Raw genomic sequence first — 22,967 nt, forward strand, 5'->3', positions numbered from 1 at the left:
GTCACGGTGGCATTACTGGAGGATGCGAAACAAACAGCCTTCTCTCTTCACACTGGTTTTGATTCTGGGGAGTTGGCTGGGCTCAGACCTAACTGAACGCAGGGCGGATGCTTGGTGTTGACTCTCTCTTCTCTGCCTCTTGCAGTAATCTCTATGCAGACACAGAAGCCCCAGAGAGCAGCGATTCCCTCTGCAGGTCGATGTGTTCCCTTTTCGTTGATGCAGCCGTTCCAGTGGGATGGGGAAGAGCTTGCTGACACCAGTATTGCTGCACTGCAGGATCCCGGGCACTGCGTTTCAGAACGGAGCAAAACTATAACCATGTATTTCTACTTACACCAGACGTGGGCAGCAAAGAAACCACCCACTCACCCGCAGCTCCCGACGGAGACATCCAGCTGGGTGTAGAGAATCCTGGGTAGTAACACAGTGTTTTCCAGACGTGCACTACCGTAGCTACCTATCCATGTGTGATACTGTGAACCTTTTTAATTTTTTAATCATGTATTTATTTCTTTTATCTTTGCACAGAGACAGCACAAATGTGCTTTTTTAAACATTTAGTTTACTGCACTCTTTTTTTTTTTCTTTTTCTTTTTTTTGTTGTTGTTGTTGTTGTCATATATTTGTGCATTAGAAAGGAGTATGAGACCTCACTGGAGAATTGGTAGGAGCATGTTGCTGGGGAGGGCAGGGACCGGAGTGGCTTCATTTGAGGCAGCAGCGTGGTCTAACCAACTGATGGAGTCAGGAGGTTTAAGGCTGTCCAGACCCTGCCATGGTTTTGCTGAGTGACCTAAGGCAAGTCACTTAACCACTCTGTGCCTCGGTTTCCCCCGTGCTAATGGGTCTACAGTACCCACTTCCGTTAAAGCACTTAAACCCTGGGATGAAAGGTGCTATGTAAATGCAATGTATTAAAGGCCATTGACTAGAATTGTTCCCATGTTACAGTAGTCCAAAGTAGCCATGCCAATTTACTTGGATTCAAAAATTGCTAGTGACTTCTCTTGATCTGTAACACTGTGCGGGGGGAAGCAAACGATTCCTGGCGACAGTGACGTGGTCACCTCAGCTCTCCTCTGGACGTCGCGATGGGTTCTGCCTTCACCATGTGCTGCACTGCTGCGTCTCCCCTTCCCTCTGTGCTTGGAGTCCACGCTTCATCTTACCGGCTGCCGCACCGCTGCCTGTTTCCAGACACGCAGGCAGGGACAGATGAGAACTGTGCACCTCCAGGGACCAGCTGCGCTGGAGTGTGAGTTCCCCGGTCTGCCCAGCCCCAGGTGTGGCTTGTCCGGACACTGCATCCTACCGGAGCCACCTCGCACGCTCATGGGTGTATCTGACTGCCCAGTGCTCGGGGGCCACGAACATTGGGTTCACACGTATCCTCCGTACCTCAGGGCAGTCAGGGAGGCACGCGCACCTCCGTGCACGCTGGAAGCAGAAGCCTGGCTCTGCTGCCTAATTGTGCCGGGCGGTGTTGTGTTCACGGACTCTGTTGGACAAAAAGCTGGGTGACTGGGATGTTGCCTGTGGTAACACCTGCTATTGGAAATCGCTGCTTTGGATGTCTGCGATAGTTTGCTTTTTGAGGGCTGCGGGCTTTATGCGAGAGGATTTGGTGTCACTGGGTAGTGTTCAGACTAGGCTCATCCATCTGTCAGCAGGACACACGCCATAGCATTATCTTGAATTCCAGCAATCTTCATCTCCCAGAGAGAAGAAAGGAAATCCTTTAGACCAGAGGGAGTCGGGTCTTATTCATGTGGTTTATGAGCCTTGCTTGAGAAAGAGGGTCAAAATCTCTTTATTCTCATTTCAATCTTCAGACTGTCCTTGGGATTCCTTGTAGAGGAGTGGGGAAGCGGGACCTTTCTCTCGGGCCTCAGTCCCCCCAATCTGTCTTCACAGCAGCACTCAGGATGGGTTAATTCAAGTCCCAGAAGCTAACTGGGCTGGTGGGAAGCTCTTCCCCTCTGCAACGTGCTGCACTTGGTGAGGATCTTCATGAATTGATGTTTTCTTGCCTAGAAGTATGGAACCCAGATTTCGTCCCCACCCTGTGCCTCCAGATGCTGAAGGCTGTAAAGGTGTGCCTCTCTCAAGAGCACAGGCTGGGGATCTTGCAAGCTGCTGCCATTAGATGTATTTATCATGTATTTACCAAATAATCTATGAAAAGTCTTTCAAGAAACTCTCCCCTCTCAGTCACTACTTGACAGCTCGTTCACCCAGCTAGTAGCGTTGCTCCCTGCAGTAGGCTGGGAAACTCTCTTGACTTACTCCATCTGCTTGTGCCAGTCCTGCCCCGGCTCCGCAGGCTGCGTGGGCTGTGCTACGGGGGGCTCAGTAGTTTGGCAGAGGGGAGACGGGAGGAGTGCAATACCTACAGACTAACCTGCCTCTGGGCTAAAAGCAAGAGGATTCAAAATACTAAGAATTCAGCCTTTGGGGTTTTTTTTTCCTCCAGAAGCGTGATACCATGTGTAGAGAGGCCAGAGGGAGCCACATCCCTTCTGCATCTTCAGTTGTTGCTCTTTGGTGCTGCGCTGGAGGAGCGTAGCTCTGGGGAGGAACCCAGGAGGTTGGGCTTGGGCTGTTCGGCCCCAGGCCCAGCTGCTCTGGTACCACCTTGTTCATGGGCTGGTGGGTTTAGCCTTGTCAGGACGTTCCAGTCAACTGAAATCGAGTATCTTGTTTAAGGTGGTTTCAGCATCACTGATGGAGACTTTATTCCTTCCCTTCATTTTGGGGGTCTCTAAAGCTGCTTAGCCTCTGTGCAGGGAGCATCTGAGCCCCACCTTCATGGGGTGTCTTGGTAATTGAACTCTGCAAGCCGGAGCTGTGCTTGGTCCCAAGAGATGTGGGGAAACCCAGACTTTTTGCAGCATGTTCGTTCTAAGCATTGTCTTTACTCAAGCACTCAGGCTTTCTGAGACAATCCTTGTGCAGTTCTCTGATGCTGAACCTTTTGGAGCGAGCAGGTCTGGACACAGAGGGTTGGTCCTGTGAGAGGAAGTGCAAAGGTTTTAGAGCAACTTTGTCAACGTGAGGGGACAGGAGGAACCTTCCTTTAGGGCAGTGCTGATCCGAAATGGAAACTGCTCAGCCTTGGCTTCCCACGGAGGCTAAGAGGACCATAGAGTTTAAAGCTTGCTCTTAGCCCACCTTGCTGCACTGCGCTGCAGCACGAGAGCATTGGGGAGCTCTGGAGCATTTCCCAAGCACTGTCAGTGCTGCCTTTGGAGGGCACGCAGTGTCGGAGGAGGGCAGGACTAGGTCTTCCCCTTTTTTGGGAAAGAGAACTGCCACCTGTCCTTGGTGTGGATGTCCCTCCAGCTGTACTTCTAGCTCATCCAGGACATCAGTTGTCTCTACTTTCTCTGTTGGGGCTTTCTCTAGTGACCCAGCAGCTCGCTGGCAGGTGCTGTCCCTGTGTAACCCCCCGCTCTCTCCATCGTTAAAAGGAGGCACTGTGTTTCTTTTCCTGCTCTAAGATTTGAGCAGAGCAGCCCTGCGAGACAGCCAGTTCCCATGTAGCTCTGTTTGCCACTGCTCTCCTTCATCCCCGTCGTCCCAGCTGGGACCCTTGGCTCTGTGGGACATGCCCTGAACAGTATCCGGTGCTGAGGCTGTTGGTGAACTTTCGGCTCAGGTGGCTGCTGCCTACCAGGTATGGATTTGGCAAGAGAAAACTGGCGCATCTCTCTGTGCTTGCCATCGGGCTCCCCTAAAGGCTCTGCCCCTCGCAGGGATGTGTGGAACAGATGTATGGGATGTACCAAGGAGCTGGTGTAGAGACCCCTGAATGCTCGTGCAAGTGATCCAGCTTTTTTCCTCTGCCACGTGTGCCGAAATCGCGCTTTGGGAAGTTTTTTTTAGTGAAGCCAGAGCACTTGTAGGTGTTGGCACAGGGCTGGCACAGCGGTGTGTGCATGGGTTCCCTCACCCTGGGTCCTTGCTGGGCTCCCAAAGCACGGCACAGCCTGGTGTGTCCCCCCCCTTCTTTCATTCCCAGCCACTGTCGTGCTCCAGTTCTTTCCGAAAAGGACAAGGCAAAAGCCACGGCTCAGGCGTACAGATCATGTCTGTTTTTTCTTTCTGTTGATGTCTACATTAGACCCAAGTTATGTTTCATTGGATGTTCATATTCCCACTCGTGTGTCCGCTCTGTGCGCGCACCATGTACTGAATGTATGTAAGTAGGGGCTGGGGGGCTGGCGGCCAAAGTGTGATGCCAACCCGTGGGTGTTGTCATGTTTCTCTTCTTTTGGGTGGGTGGGGGGGTAAGTCATGAGTGGGTTTTGGGTTTGGTTTTTTTTTCCTTTTTCCTGGTTGTTTTGAGGGGGTTTTTTCCCCTCTCTCTCTCTCTCTCCAGGGAGACCTTTTTCCAGAGAACTGTAAATTGATGCTATCTGTCCTCGGCTCTGTGATAAAGCATACTGTAGTCTGTGCTGTGCTCACTCCGGACGGCTCTGCCTCCTCTCTCCTGCGTTCGCGGCCGGGCCCGACGTCCCCTTTTCGGGGGGCAAAAAGGAAGAAAAAAGGGACGGGACGGGCGGGCGGGCGCGGGGCCACTTCCTCCATCTCCGCCCGGCGCCGCCTCCCGCCGGGGTCTCGCCGCGGAGCTGCCCCACGGAGCGGCCGCCGGGCTCGGGGGCGGGGCGGGCAGGGGGCAGGCGGGGCAGGGGGCAGGCAGCGGGCGGGGCAGGGGGCAGGCAGGGCAGGGGGCAGGCAGCGGGCGGGGCAGGGGGCAGGCAGGGCAGGGGGCAGGCAGCGGGCGGGGCAGGCGGGGCAGGGCAGGGGGCAGGCAGGGCAGGGGGCAGGCAGCGGGCGGGGCAGGCGGGGCAGGCAGCAGGCAGGGCAGCCCTGCGCGCCGGGCGCTGCCGGAGGCCCCCGGGGCGGAGCCGCAGCCGGGGCCCATGGGCTCGGGGTCGCGCAGCCCGGCCCGGAGGCGGCGGTCCCGCTCGCCGCGGCGGGACCGGGACCGCGACCGCGACCGCTCCGGCAGCCGGGAGAAGCGGCGGCGGCGACGCAGCCGGAGTGGGGAGCGCCGCCGGGAGCCGAGTTCGAGGTGAGGCGGGGACCGGGCCCTGGAGCGGCCAGGCCGCGTCTGAGGAGGGAGCCGGGCCTCGGTGTGCCGGAGCCGGGGGGAGACCGGCCCCGGTGTGGCCGGGTGCTCGGGCGGGCCGGGCCAGGCTCCTCTCCCCGCCCCCGGTGCCCGGCTGGGGTGAAGGCGCCGGGGAAGCCCGGGGAGGGGCAGGGCCCAGCCCCCCGGGCGCTGCGAGGGGCCGCTCCGGTGCTGAGGCGACGCGTCCCCTCGGCGGGGGGCGGGTGGTCCCGCCGGGCCCCGCTGCGCCACGGGCAGAGACCGGGGGAGGCCTGAACACACCCAGGCCGATGAGGGGTTTGAAAAGGGTCGTCCGTGACACAGGCCCGGCCCGTTCGGGGTCTGTTGGGCCGAGGGGGGTGGCACAGGGGAGCGGGTAGCTCTGGCTGCGGCTTGGGTCGGTTCTTGCCGTATCTGCAGCAGGGAAATGGCTTCTCTGCTCTGGAGCTCCTGTTGTCCGACACGGAGCCAGTAACCGTCTCCCAGCTGAAATGGAACTTTCCCCCCACCCCAGCTCCAACTCTGGCGATGAGAGACAGAAATGGAAGAAGAAAAGCAAAAGCAGGGACCAGCACCATAAAAGCCAGAAGAAACATCGCTCACGGTCCCGGGGTCGCTCTTCTGGCTCGAGCTCAGAGCACGAGCAAGACAAGAGGAGAGCCCGGAGCAGAGAGCGGCAGAGGAAGAGAGATGGCTCCAAGTCTTCTGTGTCCTCCATCAGCTCTCCCTCCCCGCCACACTCTCGGGGCAGGGAGGAGACAGGGCAGCAGCTGAGCCTCCAGGAGCGCCTGAGGCTGAAGGAGGAGAAGAAGAAGCAGGCTGCACTCATGAAAGCCTTGGAGACACCCGAGGAGAAACGGGCTCGCCGGCTGGCCAAGAAGGAGGCCAAGGAGAGGAAGAAGCGGGAGAAGATGGGGTGGGGAGAGGAGTACATGGGTTACACTAACACCGACAATCCCTTTGGGGACAACAACCTGCTGGGCACTTTCATCTGGAGCAAGGTGAGCTCTCCTCTATGCCTGTGTGTTGTAGGAAGCTGCTCAAAGGAGATCGTTCCCCTGCTGCTACTACGGAACAGGGCAGGGGAGCAGTGGGGTGTCGGGGGGACACGTTCGCTTGAGGTGCGAACTTCTGTAACACTAAAAGCAGCCACATGAGAGCAAAATGCTTGTCTAGGGCAGAAGCTGGGTGTTTCTGACGAGCTCTGTGAGGTTTTACCTCCTTTCTCCCAAAGACCAAGGTGTGAAGCCAGGGAGGTGGGTCTGGGTGCAGGAGAGGGACCCAGACCTGCTGGGAGCTGCAGGCTGAGTGCTGGGCAGTGTTTACTGGTGTGTCAGCACTTGCCAGGTCTGGTGGCCTCCCTGGGCTGAGCCTGGGTTTCCCTGAGGTGCTTCAGGAGTAGAATTTAGGGATTTGGGGACCTTTGACAGGATCAGAGCTCGCTGGAGCAGCGGCAGCAGGTGGATGTGATGGTGTTTGCTGGCCGGTGAGAGGCTGTAGAGGTCGCTGGGTTTCACGGCTTCCCTTGGCCACTCTATTTCAGGCGCTGGAAAAGAAAGGGATCAGCCACTTGGATGAGAAGGACCTGAAGGAGAGGAACAAGCGAATCCAGGAGGACAATCGTCTGGAGCTGCAGAAGGTGGGATCAAATGTCCCCTTTCTCCCATTATCTGACAGAGAACCCTATGGACAGCCCAGTTCTCACTGGAAGTCCCCTTGTTCTCACTGGGGGTGCCCCTAGGCTGTAGGATTGGGAGGGCACAGTATAATGACTTCTGCTATTCCAGGGTGAGAAGACTCTTCTCTTGGGGTTGAGTCCAGCTTAGGAGGTGCTGAGGAGGACAAGTGCTGGGTCAGGGCACTGAGGCACTTGGTTGTGCTTGTGTCCCCTTGTCCTCCAAAGGGCTGGCAACGAGCAGCAAGCAGCCCAGCCCCACTGGCCCATGCTGGCTCTCCTTCTGCACAGCTCCTGGCCCCTCAGGAGCCTCAGGCCGATCGCAGGAGCTGAGACAGTTCAGTGAGCGCGGTTACAGCTATGTCCTCGAATAGGTGTCCTGCATGGGTGCCCCATTTGCAGTGGCCTCATGTCTTCCTCTGCCCTGGGCAGGTGAAGCAGCTGCGCCTGGAGCGGGAGCGGGAAAAGGCGATGCGTGAGCAGGAGCTGGAGATGCTGCAGCGGGAGAAAGAGGCAGAGCACTTCAAAACCTGGGAGGAGCAGGAGGACAACTTCCACCTGCAGCAGGCCAAGCTGCGGTAGGTGTGGGGCTTCACAGGGACGGACCCGTCAGGGAGCAGAGGATGGCAGGCACCGCTCACTGTCCCTCTCCTCTCTCCCAGGTCTAAGATCCGGATTCGGGACGGGAGGGCGAAACCCATTGACCTTCTGGCCAAGTACATTAGTGCAGAGGACGACGACCTGGCCGTGGAGATGCACGAGCCTTACACCTTCCTGAACGGCCTGACCGTCTCCGACATGGAGGATCTGGTGGAGGACATCCAGGTGCCAGCCCTGCTGCCCCCGTGCCAGGGCTGCCTGAGGGGCAGCAGCTCAAGGCTTCCCCTCCTCAGCTCTGCTTCCCTGCCCACGGTGCGGAGCAGGTGCCTGATGTCCGGCTTGTCTCCTGTCTGCAGGTTTACATGGAGCTGGAGCAAGGGAAGAACGTGGACTTCTGGAGGGACATGACCATCATTACAGAGGATGAGATAGCCAAGCTCCGCAAACTGGAGGCCTCTGGGAAAGGAGGACCAGGTAAGCAGGAGGACGGAGCCTGGTGTGAGAGTCAAGAGGAGTGTGAGTGGTGGGTAAAGCAGGATGCACAGCCTGCCACGTGCACTCAGGCTCAGAGGGGTTCTCTGGGATGTGCTGCAGATCTGGCAGCCATCCCCTGCCGGTGTCCAACCTTCCGCTGCCGGGTGCAGCCCTGGAGGGCCTGGGTGAAGACAGGCCGAGGACTCGGAAACTGACTGGCTGCACTTGGTCTGTCTGTCCAGGGGAGCGCCGGGATGGCGTCAACGCCTCCGTCAGCTCAGATGTGCAGTCTGTGTTCAAGGGGAAGACGTACAACCAGCTGCAAGTGCTGTACCAGGGCATTGAGAGCAAGATCCGGGCAGGAGGACCCAACCTTGACATTGGGTACTGGGAGAGCCTGCTGCAGCAACTGAAGGCTTACATGGCTCGGGCCAGGTGAGAGCAGGGACTGTCCCCTGGCCAGGGCTGTGGAAAGGGGCAGCACAGACCCCGCCATGGGCAGAGCTGGGGAGGCACAAACCCCAGGTTGGTGGTGGAGGGGTTTATGTAGTTTTTCGGAGATGGTTGGCTCTCCCAAGAGAGAAGAAGGGCTGGACACTCAGTCCCTTCTCCAGCAGCAACGTTTACAGTGAGGACGGTTATTCAGCCCAAAACTGTACAAAACCTAGCAGATTTCTACCCGATGTGGTGGGTGTCACTGCTCTGGGCAGTGTGGGCACAAGGTGGTTCTGCTGGCCGGAACCTGATGGCTCATCTCCTCTTCACAGGCTGCGGGAGCGGCACCAGGATGTGCTGCGCCAGAAGCTGTACAAGTTGAAGCAGGAGCAGGGTGTAGAGAGTGAACCACTCTTCCCCATCATCAAGCGGGAGCCGGCCTCCCCCAGCGACAGGTACGCAGCCCTTTCCTTGGGCAGGGCATCCATCCGGGCCTCTCCCATGGGGCCCCCCGGGACAGAAATGCAGCCTTGAGGTCTGTCCTTGGAAGGACTGGAGCACAGGTGAGCAGAGAATAAGGGTACCATCCCCACCCCTCTTCTCTCTTCTCACTTCCTTGCAGGCTGGATCCTGAAGAGAGCATTGTGGTACAGCCTGGGCCATCCTCTGAGCCAGAGGCCGAGCAGGACACAGAGGCCAAAGGAGAGGCAGAGGGGGAAGCTGTGCTGATGGAGGAGGACCTGATCCAGCAGAGCCTGGATGACTACGACGCAGGGAAGTACAGCCCCCGGCTGCTGGGCACCAACGAGCTGCCCTTTGATGCCCACGTGCTGGAGGCTGAGGAGGATACGCATCGGCTGCTGCTTTTGCGTCAGCAGCTCCAGGTCACAGGTAGGAGCCCCACGGGCGGGCCCTGTGCCCACCGGCCTCGCAGCCTGCCTGGCACAGAGGGCGTGCGTGTGTGCTTCGGGGTGTGGGGCTGGAGGGGGGGGGACACTGCCCTGGGCGAGCATCTGGAGCACACATCTGGAGCTGGCCTGGGAGAGGGATGCCTCCAGGCAGCGACAGTGCTGTGGCCCAGACAAGAACAGGGAGATGGGGCTCAGACCCCTGTGGGTACCTGTGTCAGGTCCTTCCCCCCTGCCAGCCACACTACCAAGCTGTTCGGGCTGCGGACAAGCGGGAAGAGTGTTTTGGATGAGTTTCCCAGCACAACTCAGCCTGGTCCCCACCCCGAGTCCGCAGGGCAGCGTGCATGTCTCCGTGTCCAGCTCCGCATCCCCTGCCCAGCACCTGCTGCTCCTTCACCCTGCGTGCCCAGGAGCAGTGTCCCCACAGATCGGGCCTGGCTGCCGCTGCAGGGCCGGATGTCACCTCTCCTCCCTACAGGTGATGCCACCGAGAGCGCCGATGACATCTTCTTCCGTAAGGCCAAGGAGGGCATGGGCGCGGACGAGGCGCAGTTCAGCGTGGAAATGCCCCTCACGGGCAAGGCCTATCTCTGGGCTGACAAGTACCGGCCCCGCAAGCCCCGCTTCTTCAACCGCGTGCACACAGGCTTCGAGTGGAACAAGTACAACCAGACCCACTACGACTTCGACAACCCCCCTCCCAAGATCGTGCAGGGCTACAAGTTCAACATCTTCTACCCCGACCTCATCGACAAACGCTCAACGCCCGAGTACTTCCTGGAGGCCTGCCAGGACAACAAGGACTTCGCCATCCTGCGCTTCCACGCCGGGCCGCCCTATGAGGACATTGCCTTCAAGATCGTCAACCGTGAGTGGGAGTATTCCCACCGCCACGGCTTCCGCTGCCAGTTTGCCAATGGGATCTTCCAGCTCTGGTTCCACTTCAAGCGTTACCGTTACCGCAGATGAGGGGCTGCTCAACTCCCCTCTGGACCCCTGGCACAGGGGGGGTCTCATCCTCCATCACAGGCACTGTCCCGAGGCCTGGCCCCACACAGGACTTATTTCTGAGGGGTTTCCCTGTCCTTTCTTTTATCCCGAGGGCCCCTGAGACTTTGGTACAAATAAATAGGGGTTGTTCAAGCCGTGGCATCCTGTGTGTGGGCACCTCGTGCTGCTCAGTACCACATGGCTGTCCTGCACATCAGCAGCCAGTACCATGCTGGGCCAGCACTGGGAGCTCCCCTGCTCCTCTGGGGGCTGGGCAGTGCTGGGGGGGTGTCCTCACCCCCATAGCTCTGGGCTTTCGCCCCCTCCCCACACGCTGTCAGCCCCGGGTGCTCCCATTGCCTGTTCCAGCCCCACATCCCCATGCCGGCCCCCTCCCACACGCTCCGGTCACTGGTGCCAGAGCTGTCCAGCCCAGACGCTTCCCAGCTGGGGCTGCAGCGCCCTTTGTTCCACCTGCCCCGGTGGTCCCGCTGCCGCAGCCCTCCCTGGGCCTGTCGCCCTCCCAGCCAGCCCCGTTTCTGGCACATTCACCCCCCGGGATCCATCTTCCCTTGACCCTGGGTGTGGGATGAAAGGGTTCAATGGCTGCAAGGCATCTGCAGCTGGTGTGGAGGAGGAGAGGGGTGTTAGATGAAATATCTCCTTACAGGGGAAAATCCGGTTTCCGTGGCCTGCAATCCCGCCCACCCGGTGCCTGAATGGCTCTTGCTGCCTGGGGCTAGAGGCAGCTGCGCTCCCCAGACCCCTGTCGCTGAGGTCGGGGTCCCTGAGGACCTTGAGCGATGCTCAGCGGGTTTTGGGCACCTCAGGGAGAGCTTCAGGGCTGAAGTGGGACTCGCTGGTGTTGGCTGTGGGGTGCAGCCACACTTGTCTGGGATCGCCCCACGTGGTGGGACCACCAGGTCCTGAACCCTCCGGGTGTCCCCGCTCTGAGCTGAAGCAGGCAGGAGAGGGTGCGCATGTGTGAGTAATGCCCGGTAGCGCAGCCTCCAGGAAACCTCCGTCTCGGCCGTGAACTGTTGCAGCAAGGTCATTTTCTCCCCGCAGGCCTCACTGCATCCTGCCTGCAGCGCTCAGGAGCTGCCCAGGTCCCCCCGCACCAGAGCAGAGCCAGCCCTGCTGTGGGGGGGCCCCTGCCCTTGGAGGCTGTCCCAGGGCTGTTGTTTTCCCCCCATAGCTCAGGAGGGTCACCCTGGACCAGCGCTTGCCCCAGGATGCGTCCCCCAGCATCTCCTTCCTGTGGGTTATTTAAAGCTGTTGAGCGGCTGCTCAGCACAGTGGGGTTTTGGGGCCTGAGCTCAGCACAGGAAGCGTGTGAAGGCCCGGGCAGGGATGGCTTTGGAGGAAATAGAAAATAAAAAAACCAAAAGTCAGTGTTTGGGTACCCTCCCTCCTTAACTGTCTGGCAGAGCCCCCCTGCCCACAGCCCCTCTCTTTTCTGGGCACACACATACGGTGGGGTACTCCCCCAAAAACGTCCCACTGTGTCCCCAGTCTGGACAGGGTCCGTGTCCCCTCCCAGGCGCTGCCTTTTTCTGCACCCCTGACTTTGAGCCTTGGCTGGAGCCACTGACCGGGCACGAGAGCCTGAACCCTGGGACCTGCTGCAGTCGCACGCCGGCCGTGGACGGTTCAAGGGCTGGATCTGGCTGAAGCCCAGGATGTTTTTTTCCCAGCCCTGGCTGCTCTCACTGCTCTTTTCACATCTCCGCTATATTTTGAGGGGAGCCGGTTACTTTCCTGTGCTTTGTGGCTTGCTGCAGCGCAGCCCCAGGCTGGGTTTGGGAGGCACAGCTCTTTTCCGTTCCCGGAGAGAACGGCAGCGTTTGGCCAGGTTCATGCCACACCGGCAGGCCGGTGTGGAGCCGCTTTGGTACCCCCGTGCCCACATCCTCTGTGAGCACAGCTGCACCCCGTACCAGGATAGTGGGAGGGTTGGTACACCCAAGCAGCATCTGGGCACAGCAGCCGGCTGCTGAGCCGGGTTCCGCTCGTGGCGGGGCTGCTCCTGCTCCCAGCACGTTCCCCCGGCCAGGGCGAGCCACGTTCCAGCTCTGCAGGCTGTCCCTCCTGCTCCAGCCGTCACCCTCCTCCCGGGCTTTTGCTGTGGCAGTCTTTGCTCCACACCAAGGGCTCGAGGGACGGGATCTGCAGCCTGGCAGTGCCAAGGTGGTGGCAGGAAAACCTCCTGCTCAGGGCCTGCTTGTGTCCCCGTCCTGCGGCTCCCACGCCTCAGCAGGACAGTGCCTGGGGACCTGCCACCCCGGTGAGCCTGGCTGGCTGCGGCTCTGGGAGCGCAGTGACACACCGAGCTCAGAGCAGTCGGGCTGGGAACCCCCCCAATGTGTGAAATACGCCCAGCCTGCATCCGGTGTGTCCCCTGGGGTACGGATGGCCGGGGCTGCAGGGGACCCCCAAGGATGCTGCCGGGGGGGGGGCCCGCTCACATCTGCATGGCACCTCGGTCCTCCTCTACCCTCCTTCCAGGGTCTCAGGGCCCACTGCGGGGGGCAGCGGGGTCATCCCCCGCCCGGGCTGGAGGACGAGGCCCCGCAGCGGTGCCAGCCTGACAGAGCTGTGTCAATGCGGGTCCTGCCGGGATGGCGGTGGCACGGCAGGACCGACACCCCCCCCCCCCTCCGGACGCAGGAATCCGGCTCGGGTAAACAAATGAGTAACCCGGATAAGAGCCCGGCCTCGCTAAATATAGCCGGGACGGCGCAGGGTCGGGGTGTCTCAGCGCCAGCCCGCTCTCACAGCCCAGCGGGGCCAGGTGAGGCCGGGGGACGCGGCCCCGCATCCCACCCGCGGGCGCCGGCGCCTTCGAGGCCGCCTCGGGCTTGGGGGGGGGGGGGGGACGGGACTCTGCCGGGGATGCTGCCGGGGCTTTGGGGGCGCAGCGCGGCCGGGGCGGGGGGTGGGGGGGGTAAAGGGGGCCGGGGGGGGGGTGTCCGCAGCGGGGGAGGGGAGCGCGCGGGGCCGCATCCGGCCGCTGTTCCGGGGGGCGCGGGGCGGGGCCGGGGGGCGCTGGAGCCCGGCCCTTCCCCCGCGCCCTCCCACGGGGCCGGGCTGAGCCGAGCTGAGCTGAGCCGGGCTGAGCTGAGCCGGGCTGGGCTCAGCCCCGCCGGGTGGGGTCCTGCCGGCAGCGAGGTAGGGCCCGGGGTGGGGGCGGGAGGGATGCACGGCTGGGGACGGGGAGGGGGGGCGTGTAGCGGCCGGAGGGGCTGAGGGCAAAGAGCCCACAGGGCTGGGACGGACGGACGGAGGGGGATGGACAGACAGACCGCTGGGCTGGACGGCTCGGACGGACGGACGGACGGACAAACTTGCCGGGCTGGGCCGGAGGGGCTGCGGGGGGACGGCAGCGCTGGGCCGTGGCGAGAAGGGCTGGCTCAGCCGCCCGGGTCGCACAGAAACCCGAAGAGCTGGTGCGTTTCGGGGGGCGGAGGCACCACGGGAGGGGAGGGAAGCGGGGGGGGGGGGCGCACGGGGACATGGTGCCCCCCGCTCCCCCCCCCGGCTGTCTGTCCCCTGGGCTGGGTGTCCGGGGCTGGCGCGTCCCTGGCCCCCCCCTCGGCACCGGGATTTGCTTTCGGGGCTCCCCCCCGCCGGGGCGGATCCTGCCCCTCCAGCGGGTTCCCCCCCCTCCTCCGCCGCGCCCGCCCGCTGCCCTCCCGGCAGAGTTTGCCGCCGGCTGGGAAGAGCCGGGGAAGGGCTGGGAAAGGGGCTATTTTGGGTGGCCCAGCGGCAGCTCCGAAGCCCTTGAGATGCTGCGATGCTGCGACTGGAGGCAGCCGAGGTGCGGGGGAGCCCTGGCTGCCGCCCCCCCGGGCTGCCGCCCCCCGGGGACACACCGCTGCGCTGCCGAGCCCCGGCTCTTGCACCCAAGGGCGCCCGGGGCAGCACCGGCTGCCCTGCTCCGGGGGGGCCCGGAGACAGGTTGGGACGAGGTGGGACAGGGACTGTGCTAACCGTCCCCCAGCCAGCCCGGAGGGTGAGCGGGTTGGGGATCTCTGCCATGGGCCGCAGCAGGGACAGGCGAGGACAGCCACCATGTCTGTCAGGGACCATCCCTGCTGGTGTGGCACCGCTTCCCATGAACGTCCTCTGTCCTGGGTGTCCCCGGGATAGCCCTGCTCCAGGCCAGGCCAGCAGGTCCCTTTGATGGGACCTTTTGTGGGTCCAGGGAGGGACACTGCGGCCCTGCCAGGTCCCTGTCCCCATGGCGTGGCCGTTGCCTTTCCTGTCCCAGCTGATGGCCTCAAGCTGATCTGCTGCCCAGAGACCCCCCCCGAGCCTGGGGGCAGCTGGTGTTGGGACCACGTCCATCCCTGGCAGAATTGGCTGTGCCCGACGGTGCCCCGTGGGACCACCTGCACAAGGGACATCAGGCTGGAGAGGCAGAAGGGATACTGCAGAGAAAGTCCTTGTCCTTCCAAGACAAGGTGGGCCAGGGCTGTCCCCGGAAGCAAGCAAAGAGGAAGGAGGGACTGGACACACAAGGGACAAATGCTAACGCCCTGCAGCATCTTCTGCACAGGCACTCTGTGGCCGAGCACCATGTCCCGGGTGGCAGAGCCCAGGCTGAAGGGGCATGTAGGGTGCAGGGGCAGTCACTGCTGCCCGGTTTGGGGTTCCTTTGCAGGCATATGATGCTCCACTGCCCAGCAAACCTCCCTTCCCAGCTTCCCCCCCCTCCCCGCACCAGCTTGATCCCACCAGCCTCATGCCCAGCCCTGCCCGAAGAAGCCTGGGGAAGCAACAGGCAGGAGCTGTGCTGATAAGGAGCAGCCTCCCATGCACCCCATTAGCCTCTCACCTTTCCCTCGCTAACCTCAGATGTGGCCAGGGCAGGAAGCAGTGTTCAGGGGAGGCAGGGCAGGAAGCAGTGCGTGTGTGATGTAACGCTGACCCACCAGCTTGTGTGGCGCCAAGAACCCCATTAGTGCCTGCACCGGTCCCCTCCAGCAGCCCATTTTGGAGACAGCTCCCCTCCACTGGGATTTTACCCCGACACCCTTTGCCTTTACTTGCAGCCAAACCTTCGCTCCCGTGGGATCTCCCTTGGAGAGGCTTTTGCCAGATCCCGTAACCCCAAATTCAAGCGCACGCAGTTGGCGGGGACAAGTGCCGGACGTAGGGTCTGTCCTCCGCAGGACCTGCCGTCCCCACCCGCATCTTCCCGCGGTGGCTGCCTGTGATGGGGCGACAGCAAGTGAGGAGCCCCTAGCCCCCACATGAACCCCCTTCCCGTAAGTGCCTCTGGTTTGCTGTGGCGCACACGGGGTTCGGCTTGCTCCCAGCCGTGCTAGCGCTAAATGGCCCCTCTTTAATATTTGATTCCCTCTAAGTGCTGCGTGGTCCCAGGCTGGCCAGCCGAGGCAGCTCTGCGCAGGGCGGCACCCAGCTGCTCAGCCCCTGAGCCCACCCCAGCATCGCAGACGGACCCAGGGCAGAGCCCCTGGTGTCCCCAGCCCTGCAGGCAGCAAGCGGCGGGTGAGGGTCTGGGTCATGGTTGCAGGACAGGAGGAGAGGGTGGTGGTGAGGTTTGGGGTGTGCAGTGCCAGGGCTGGTGCATCCTTGGCCCGGCCATGGTGCCACCGTGGGGAGATCCTTCCTCTGGATGCTGTGGGGACAGGGGTTGGATCCTGCCGCACCGAGCCAGTCAGCAGCCAAGAGCATCCCGTGGCTGTGAGTCCCTGGGCGATGGGGGCAGCAGGGCGGCATCGCCCCGTGGGGTCCTGATCCCCAGCCAGGCAGGAGCGAGTTCAGGGAACACCCCGGGGTGGGGGCACACACTTGGGAACAGCACCCCAAGAGTGTGGGCAGGGACATGGCAAGGCACAGCTGGAGTGGGACCGCGAGCCATGGCACCCACCTGGCATCACTGTGGGACGGGAGGAAGAATTTGCCGCCTCCCAGGGAGGGGAATCCCAGGGGACCCGGGAAAGGTTTGTGGTTCCTCGGGGATATGTAGCCGTCACACTGAGGCCTGACCGCTTGTCTCAAGGGGACTGACCCCTTTGGGGCACCACTGCCATCCCTCAGGGACCAGTGGAGACAAACAGCGACAAGTTTTCGCTCTTGTCTCATGGAAAAAGCCGGGGCTGCCTTCACGCCGTGGCAGTGAATCACCGCCACGCTTTGCCAGCCGCCTGCGCTGGGATGGGGATGGGAATCAGGATGTGCCCCCCGCTTCCACTCCCGGCCCTTCCTCGCTCCCCGGTGGCTGTGGGGGGCCGATGGTGCAGCCAGTGATGGGGGCAAGGGCAGGGTGCTGCCATGCCGGATGGGTGCCAGCACCGTCAGCCCTGCAGCCCGCCTGGATGCGGCCCCCAGAGGAGGATGTTGCAATGCTTGGCCCCATCCCAGCCCCGGGACCTCGGGTGTGCACAGCGGTTCCCAGCCCTGTGGCCACACTTGTACCAGGGGCCGGAAAGGGGGTGGCGAGTGGGGGGGGGGGGGGGTGTGCCAGGCTGCAGGACATGGCACAGGGCTCGCCTGGGACACGGGGACGCAGGACCAGCCCCTGGGGTTGGCACGGACTGGGGTTTATCTTGGGGATGGGGCTGGAGGGCAGGTGGCAGTGCCACCCTGCATGAGGGGGAGGCAGTGGTGCTGTGACCCCCACAGCTGGGGGAATCGCAGCAGTGGGTCGGGATTCAGCTGGGCATCCCCCGGGAGCCACTGGGCTGGGGACAGTGTCAGCCAGCAGTGGAGGGACAGGGCAGACAGGGTGGCAAGGACATCCACAGCCTGGAGAAATGGATCCCAGGAGGAGAGGAGGGGTCTGGTCCCTGGGGTACCTGGTCCCGGGGGGGGGGGGGTGTGTGGGGGTGGGTGATCTCTGGTCCCCAGTGTCACCATGACTCTGCCCCATCCCTAATTAATGATGGAAGCAGCAGCTCTCGGGCTTCCCAGATGCCGGATGCTTCCTGGGTCATCACCCAGCAGGGCTGCCCGTGACCGCAGCTGTCCTCATGCACCCTGCCACAGCCGCCAGGCCGACGTCCCGGTGACAAGCCCTTGGCTCCAGCTGTGGTGAGGCTGGAGTGGGGGAGAACGGGGATGACACACGTGCTGCGGGGTGCAGTACATGGCTCCCGGCATGGACATCCCATCCTGTGCCTCAGTTTCCCCACCACACGAACAGGTCCTCTCCCCGTTGAGCCAGGGCTGTGGAGGGGAAGGCGCTGGGATGGAGAAGGGAGGAGTCAGGCCCTGGTGCGTCCATGCTGTGCCCACACGCCCCATCCTTCAGGACGGGTCCCTCCTGCTGTGGCAGAGGGTGGATGTACCATGGGGGGGGGAGGTGTCTGGCCATGTGCCCCCCCCCCCAGGGCAGGAAGGAGTCGGTGCCGTCAGAGCCGAGCTGCCAGTGCTGCACTTCTGCAAAACCCCACCACGCTGGATAACAGCCTCGTGGCAACAGCTCCGCGTGGCTCGCGGCCGGGGACGGTTAATCCCAGCCAGCTGTGGGGCTGGGGCCCTCCGCGCCTGCTGCCGCTGCCGCATGGTGGCACGTGCCGTGGTCCTGGTGCGGTGTCCCCCTCCGCAGCCCGTGGGGTGCCCCGTGGTTGCAGGCTCAGGGTGGGTGATGAGTGGGCTTGGCCATGGGGGACTGGCCCCAAACCCCCACATTTCCCCCCCCCCCCCCGCCCTCCTTGTCCCCGCAGAGCGAGGTGGGATCAGAGCCAGCGCCGGCAGGGGCACACGCCATGGAGCCGAGCCAGGACGGCGCCTGAAGCTGCCAGACGGAGCGGGATGGGGTTGGGGGACATGGAGCCTCCCAACGGCAGCACAGCCAGCCAGCTGGACACGTGCTTCGGGGTGTTCAACGCCAGCGATGGCCGCAACAATACACAGAAGAGCATCACCTCGCCCTGGTTCTCCACCGCCTTCGGCCTCATTGGCCTCTGCTCCAACCTCTTCGCCCTCTGCGTCCTGCTCAGCTCCTCCCGCAAGCTGTCCAGCCGGGCCCGCTCCTCCTTCCTCGTCTTCCTCTGCGGGCTGGTGGTCACGGACTTCATGGGGCTGCTGGTGACAGCCTCGGTCATCATCCCCTACCATTTCATCAAGTTCGCCTGGGCCAAGGTGGACCCCAGCTGCCATCTCTGCAACTTCCTTGGCTTCTCCATGGTCTTCTTTGGGCAGTGCCCGCTGCTGCTGGGGGCCACCATGGCCGGTGAGAGGTTCTTCGGCATCAACCACCCCTTCTCCCGCTCCACCAGCATCTCCAAGCGCCGCGCCTGGTCCATCGTGGGGCTGGTGTGGGGCTTCTCCTGCCTGCTGGGGCTGCTGCCAGTGCTGGGGCTGGGGCGGTACACGCTGCAGTACCCCGGCTCCTGGTGCTTCCTTACGCTCCTGCCTGACACCGGCAACGCTGTCTTCTGCCTGCTCTTCGCCCTGCTGGGCATCTTCTCTGTGCTGCTCTCCTTCATCTTCAACACAGTCAGTGTGGTGACGCTCTGCCGTGTCTACCATGACCGGGAGTCAGTGCAGCGGCGCCGCGACAGCGAGGTGGAGATGATGGTGCAGCTCGTGGGCATCATGATCATCGCCACCATCTGCTGGATGCCCCTCCTGGTGAGGACCTGGGTCTTGGTGTGTTCCCCTCCCATGGTCCTGGTGAGGCCTCGGGTCTTTGTGTCCCATGTCCCTCCTGGGTCTTGGTGTCCCATCTCCCCGCCCCGTGTCCCTCCTGGGTCTTGGTGTTCCATGCCCCCCCCCATGCTGCTCCTGGCGAGGTCCCAGGTCTCGGTGTATTCCCCCCACCACGTCCCTCCTGGTGAGGCCCTGGCTTTTGGTGTCCCCCTGCCACCACTCTGCACCCTGGGTTGGTAGCTCTGGGGCTCAGCACCGCTTGCAGGCAGAATGGGTGCTCCCCAGTAGCAGGTGCCCCAAACCAGCCTGGGACCCCTCTGCAACAGCCCCGATGTCCAGCATGGACCTTCCTCATCTCCCCCACCCCGAGGCAGCTCACGGCCTCTGTGTGACCCCCCCCGCTGACGCCTTGCCCCCCCAGATCTTCATTGTCCAGACAGTCCTGCAGCAGCTGCCAGACAGCGACCAGATCCAGACGCTGCCTACGCATACGCAGAGGATGCTGCTCATCTACATCCGCATGGTCACCTGGAACCAGATCCTGGACCCCTGGGTCTACATCCTCTTCCGACGGGCCGTGCTGCAGCGCATCTACCCCAGCCTGCGCCCCCGGCCCTCCATCCTCTCGCTTTACCCCGTCCTCAACCCCTCCCTGCGCCGCAAGCTCACCGCCGACTCTGTCCTGCAGTAGCGGTCCCCAGCGACATCCCACCCCCCCCAGGTTAAGTGCTTGTCCCCATCACCTGCATCTGTAGGCTCTCCACGACCCCCCCCCCCCCCAGGCCCAGTACCCATGGGGGTGGCGAGGGGCACGGGGCTGCTCCCCCCTCCCTGTCCCCATCTGAGTGACACCCCCCCCCCAATAAAACACAGCTTGTGCAGCTCTCCGTGCCTGCTGGGGGTGAGCACCCTGGGGGGAGCCTGGGGGGGGGGGGGGCACCCAGCCCCGTTGCCAACTGGAGCAACAGCCCTTTTTCTCCAGTCTCTGCTTTAATGAGCCGCGGCCAATTCCCACCACATTTCAGGGGTGCGCGAGGGGGGTCCTTGGGAGGGGGTGGGGGGGTGCCAGGTGTCCTGCTCCCTCCCCCCCACCACCACCCAGGAGACACACCTGGGTGCAGCTCAGGAGGGCGCGGGGGGCAGGATTGGGACCCCCCCCCCACCGGCACCGCCAGCCCCAGGTGGGGTGGGGACACAAGGAGGGGATGCGGGCAAGGGCAGCCATTGCCCCCCCCCCAGCTACTCCTGCCCCCTCTCGGGGTGGCAGACGGCCGCCCACACCTCGGCCACGAACTCCTGGGGGAAGGCGAACTCGCCCAGCACAGAGTCCAAGCCACAAGCGAGCTGGGCCACGCCGGGGCTCTCCTTTGCTGCCTCCACCATGGCTGAGGCTGGGGAGGAGGAGAGGCAGGGTCAGCAGCAGGCGAGGGGCTGGGGTGGGCACCCCCTGCCCCATGTTCCCCCCCCCCCCCCAGGGGTCCCACAGCCCCCAGCTCACCCAGCTCGCTGTCCCGGATGCCCATGTAGCTCTCCAGCAGGTCATCCACCCGGCGAGCGGCTTCTTCCTCAAAGGGGCTGGGCTGGGGGGGGGGGGGGGGAAACCCAGGGGGTGGGTGCCGGGGGGTGGGAGCACGGCCCGGGCACCCCTCGGACTCCCACAGAGCTGTGTCCATGGACGCTGCACACGTGGGCACCCAGCTGTGCACCCGATGGAGGCACAGTGCATGGGGATGCTCATCCCCATCCCGGGCACAGCCTGAGTGGTTGTGGGCTCAGGGTGGGGGTCTTGGGGGGGGGGGGTGTCTTACCCCCTCCTCCAGTGTGGCTGGGCCCTGTGCCCGCAGCCGCAGCGTTTCCTTCCCGCTGGCCACTGTGCCCTCGCCCGGGGACTTGCTGCTCCGTGTCCTCTGCCCGATCATGTCTGCACCCCAGGGTGGGGGGGGGTGAGGGTGCAGGGCCTGGCACCTCGTGCCCCTCGCTGCCCACCACCCAGCCCGTGCATGTCCCAGCACCCTGGGCGGGGGGGGGGGAGGCGGGGGGGGTGTGCACCGCAGGGTGAGCCATGCATGGGGAGGGGGTGCTCATGGGCAGCACGGGCATAAGGGGACACCCATGGGTGCAGGGTGGGGATGCACACGGTTACAGGGTGCTCGTGGGTGTCCAGAACAGCATACATGGAGGAGCAGGGATGCCCACGGGGAGCACAAGCAGGTGTGGGGTTCCCCCCCCCCCCAAGGAGTGCACCCATGGGTGCTATGCAGAGGTGCCCTGAGGCTGGGGGGGTACACCCAGGGTGGGGGTGCGGGGCAGGGGTGGTGGGTCCTGGGCAGCACCCAGTGCCTGGGGAGGGGGCTGGAGGGCCGGATGGCCACAGGGGATTGGCCTCCCCACGCTCCTCCCAGGGGTCACTGGGACCCCAGGGCAAGAGCAAAGGGACACCCCCCCCCCCCCAACTCACCAAAGGCCTTTTTGGGCTGCACCAGGCGGAGGGTGAAAGGCTGAGCCCGGGGCAGCTCCCGCAGCATCCGGGCCACCTCGTAGTGCCGGCAGCCCACGATGGTGTGGTCGTTGATGGCCTCGATGCTGTCGCCCACGCACACTGTCTGGATGCGGTTGATGATGCTCCCCTCCTTGATTCTCTGGGGACCGCGGAGGCGGACGGGGGACACACAACGACAAGGTGGCACCACGGGAAGGACCGACAGCCACAGCCTCATCCCACCCCATGCTAACACACCTCTGTGGGCCCGTGTCCAACTGGGTCAGGCAGGGACGGCCAAAACTGCACCATGGTGGGGGAGACCGCCCAGGGCCAGGGTGGACCCCGGGGAGGGGGGAGTGTCAGGGGAGGAGCAGGGTCCCAGGGATGGGGTGCCAACAGGGGACATCACTCTGCGGGGCCACAGCCCCCAGGGCTGCCCCCAGCCCCACTGTGGCTTTACGGGGGCGGGGGGGGGGGGTTCACCTTGATGAAAGCGTAGCCGGCCCCGTTGTCTGTGATGGTGAGGCCAAGCGCATCCTCCGTCTTGGTCACCTCCACCTCCTTCGTCTCGCCGCGGACGTGGGCAAAGATGAAGTCCTCCAGGCCAATCTGTCCCCCCAGCAGCTTCTGCATGTCTACTTTGTGCGTGTTGAGCGTGCAAAAGAGGATCTGCCCCGGGGAACCCTGTCATCAGGGGCTGGGGATGCCCCGGCAGGGTGGTGCTGGGGGAACAGCGGTGCTGGGGCAGGAGCCAGCCACAGGTGGGTCTGGGTGCTGCCAGAGCAGAGGGGTGCACTGTCCCCGTGCGCCCTTCCCTCAGCCCCACGGCAGCCCCAGCCCCCTGCCCACATGCTGGGGGGGGCAGCAGGCAGAACCGAGGCATGGAGTCACCCAACCCCTCTCCAGAGATGAGACAGCTTAAAATGCTCCTTTCCAGGTTATTTTGGGGGCTGCATTTGCAAGCAGCTGGGGACCCGCAGAAGGGCTGGCCACGGATGGTGCCACAGAGCCGGTGTCCCCCCCCCCTTTGGGCACAAAGTCCCCTCCCTGCGCCCCGGAAGCCGCAGCCCCCTCACCTCGGTGGGCGAGATGCTGAAGACCTCAGCGATTTTGGCGTAGAGCTCCTTGACGTTGGTGAAGCCCTCGATGCGCCCCGTGGGGCTGCCGTGGGCCAGCTGCGTGTGGAACACCAGCCGAGGGCGGGCACGGGGGGGCCGGGGGGCCGGGATGCCCTCAGCGGTGGGTGACTCGGGGGTCCCTGGCTCCTGCCCCACACCATTCTCCATGGGGCTGCCCTCCTGGGCCTGCCTGCCGCGCCTGCCCGCCCGCCGCATCCCACTGCCGGTGCTGCTGAATTATAGATGGGTGCTGGCTGCCGGCTCGGCTGTAAGGTGATGCCCGGGCCTGGGAACTCGATCCAGCGGCGCAGGTCAACCCGCCTGGTATCGGGTGAGCTCCGCCACGTAGGAAGGGCCCCCCAATCCGGGCTGGAGGTGGGAGAGCAGCCGCACAGAGCCGGCTCCATTGCCCCCTCCCCAGCTGGGGTTGGGGGCTGCGGCAATGAGCTCGGGGCCGTCACCCTCGTGCCACAGCCCAAAGCTGCTGGGGATCAGGGCCGGGAGCAGCTCTGAAGCCACCTCTGAGCAGGAACACACGGGG

General features: G+C 63.4%; 4 protein-coding genes across 14 annotated transcripts in view; 3 read left to right on the forward strand and 1 right to left on the reverse strand.

Annotated features, from left to right (window-relative positions):
* The window catches only part of PIP5K1C (phosphatidylinositol-4-phosphate 5-kinase type 1 gamma), a 51,287-nt gene extending 46,818 nt beyond the window's left edge, over positions 1 to 4,469 (forward strand). For all 7 annotated transcript variants that reach the window (XM_054805425.1, XM_054805426.1, XM_054805431.1 and 4 more), the window contains one exon: positions 146 to 4,469. In XM_054805425.1, the coding sequence (XP_054661400.1) occupies positions 146 to 148 (3 nt within the window). In that variant the 3' untranslated portion in view covers positions 149 to 4,469. The remainder of the gene's footprint in view (positions 1 to 145) is intronic.
* A 399-nt stretch (positions 4,470 to 4,868) lies between these two features.
* On the forward strand, positions 4,869 to 10,354 carry CACTIN (cactin, spliceosome C complex subunit). Its single transcript, XM_054805424.1, has 10 exons — positions 4,869 to 5,080; positions 5,631 to 6,117; positions 6,660 to 6,755; positions 7,224 to 7,369; positions 7,454 to 7,616; positions 7,748 to 7,865; positions 8,108 to 8,300; positions 8,633 to 8,755; positions 8,923 to 9,191; positions 9,690 to 10,354. Exons 1-10 carry the CDS (start codon positions 4,929 to 4,931, stop codon positions 10,178 to 10,180), a joined length of 2,238 nt encoding a protein of 745 aa, XP_054661399.1. The 5' UTR covers positions 4,869 to 4,928; the 3' UTR covers positions 10,181 to 10,354.
* Positions 10,355 to 12,705: 2,351 nt separating this feature from the next.
* TBXA2R (thromboxane A2 receptor) lies at positions 12,706 to 19,704 on the forward strand. 5 transcript variants are annotated; one of them, XM_054805434.1, is made up of 5 exons: positions 13,259 to 13,372; positions 14,475 to 14,667; positions 15,259 to 15,474; positions 17,899 to 18,808; positions 19,248 to 19,704. In XM_054805434.1, the coding sequence occupies exons 4-5, from the start codon at positions 17,987 to 17,989 to the stop codon at positions 19,515 to 19,517; spliced, it is 1,092 nt and encodes a 363-aa protein (XP_054661409.1). In that variant the 5' UTR covers positions 13,259 to 13,372; positions 14,475 to 14,667; positions 15,259 to 15,474; positions 17,899 to 17,986; the 3' UTR covers positions 19,518 to 19,704. The 5 variants fall into 5 exon arrangements, with proteins under 5 accessions (XP_054661408.1, XP_054661410.1, XP_054661412.1 ...); XM_054805433.1 differs by lacking the exons at positions 13,259 to 13,372; positions 15,259 to 15,474 and adding an exon at positions 12,706 to 12,995; XM_054805437.1 differs by lacking the exons at positions 13,259 to 13,372; positions 14,475 to 14,667 and adding an exon at positions 12,945 to 12,995.
* A 361-nt stretch (positions 19,705 to 20,065) lies between these two features.
* On the reverse strand, positions 20,066 to 22,879 carry GIPC3 (GIPC PDZ domain containing family member 3). The gene is made up of 7 exons (XM_054805470.1): positions 22,385 to 22,879; positions 21,792 to 21,977; positions 21,564 to 21,608; positions 21,285 to 21,465; positions 20,635 to 20,747; positions 20,325 to 20,406; positions 20,066 to 20,217 (listed from the first exon to the last, which is right to left on the reverse strand). Exons 1-7 carry the CDS (start codon positions 22,640 to 22,642, stop codon positions 20,066 to 20,068), a joined length of 1,017 nt encoding a protein of 338 aa, XP_054661445.1. The 5' UTR covers positions 22,643 to 22,879.
* Positions 22,880 to 22,967: the final 88 nt, after the last annotated feature.

The sequence above is a fragment of the Grus americana genome, chromosome 28 (genome assembly GCF_028858705.1).
Source record: "Grus americana isolate bGruAme1 chromosome 28, bGruAme1.mat, whole genome shotgun sequence".
Classification (NCBI taxonomy): Eukaryota; Metazoa; Chordata; class Aves; order Gruiformes; family Gruidae; genus Grus; species Grus americana.

Excerpts from the sequence above, each read along its gene's own strand:
- CACTIN (XM_054805424.1), top strand. The coding sequence starts at position 4,929 with ATGGGCTCGGGGTCGCGCAGCCCGGCCCGGAGGCGGCGGTCCCGCTCG. Across the intron at positions 7,866-8,107 it reads CTCTGGGAAAGGAGGACCAG|GGGAGCGCCGGGATGGCGTC; the intron begins GTAAGCAGGAGG and ends CTGTCTGTCCAG. Across the intron at positions 8,301-8,632 it reads GCTTACATGGCTCGGGCCAG|GCTGCGGGAGCGGCACCAGG; the intron begins GTGAGAGCAGGG and ends TCCTCTTCACAG.
- TBXA2R (XM_054805433.1), top strand. The coding sequence starts at position 12,806 with ATGCGGGTCCTGCCGGGATGGCGGTGGCACGGCAGGACCGACACCCCC. Across the intron at positions 12,996-14,474 it reads TCACAGCCCAGCGGGGCCAG|CTGATGGCCTCAAGCTGATC; the intron begins GTGAGGCCGGGG and ends TTCCTGTCCCAG. Across the intron at positions 14,668-17,898 it reads CCTTGTCCTTCCAAGACAAG|AGCGAGGTGGGATCAGAGCC; the intron begins GTGGGCCAGGGC and ends TTGTCCCCGCAG.
- GIPC3 (XM_054805470.1), bottom strand. The coding sequence starts at position 22,642 with ATGCGGCGGGCGGGCAGGCGCGGCAGGCAGGCCCAGGAGGGCAGCCCC. Across the intron at positions 21,609-21,791 it reads CCGGCTACGCTTTCATCAAG|TTTTGGCCGTCCCTGCCTGA; the intron begins GTGAACCCCCCC and ends ACCATGGTGCAG. Across the intron at positions 21,466-21,563 it reads TTGGACACGGGCCCACAGAG|AGAATCAAGGAGGGGAGCAT; the intron begins GTGTGTTAGCAT and ends CGCGGTCCCCAG.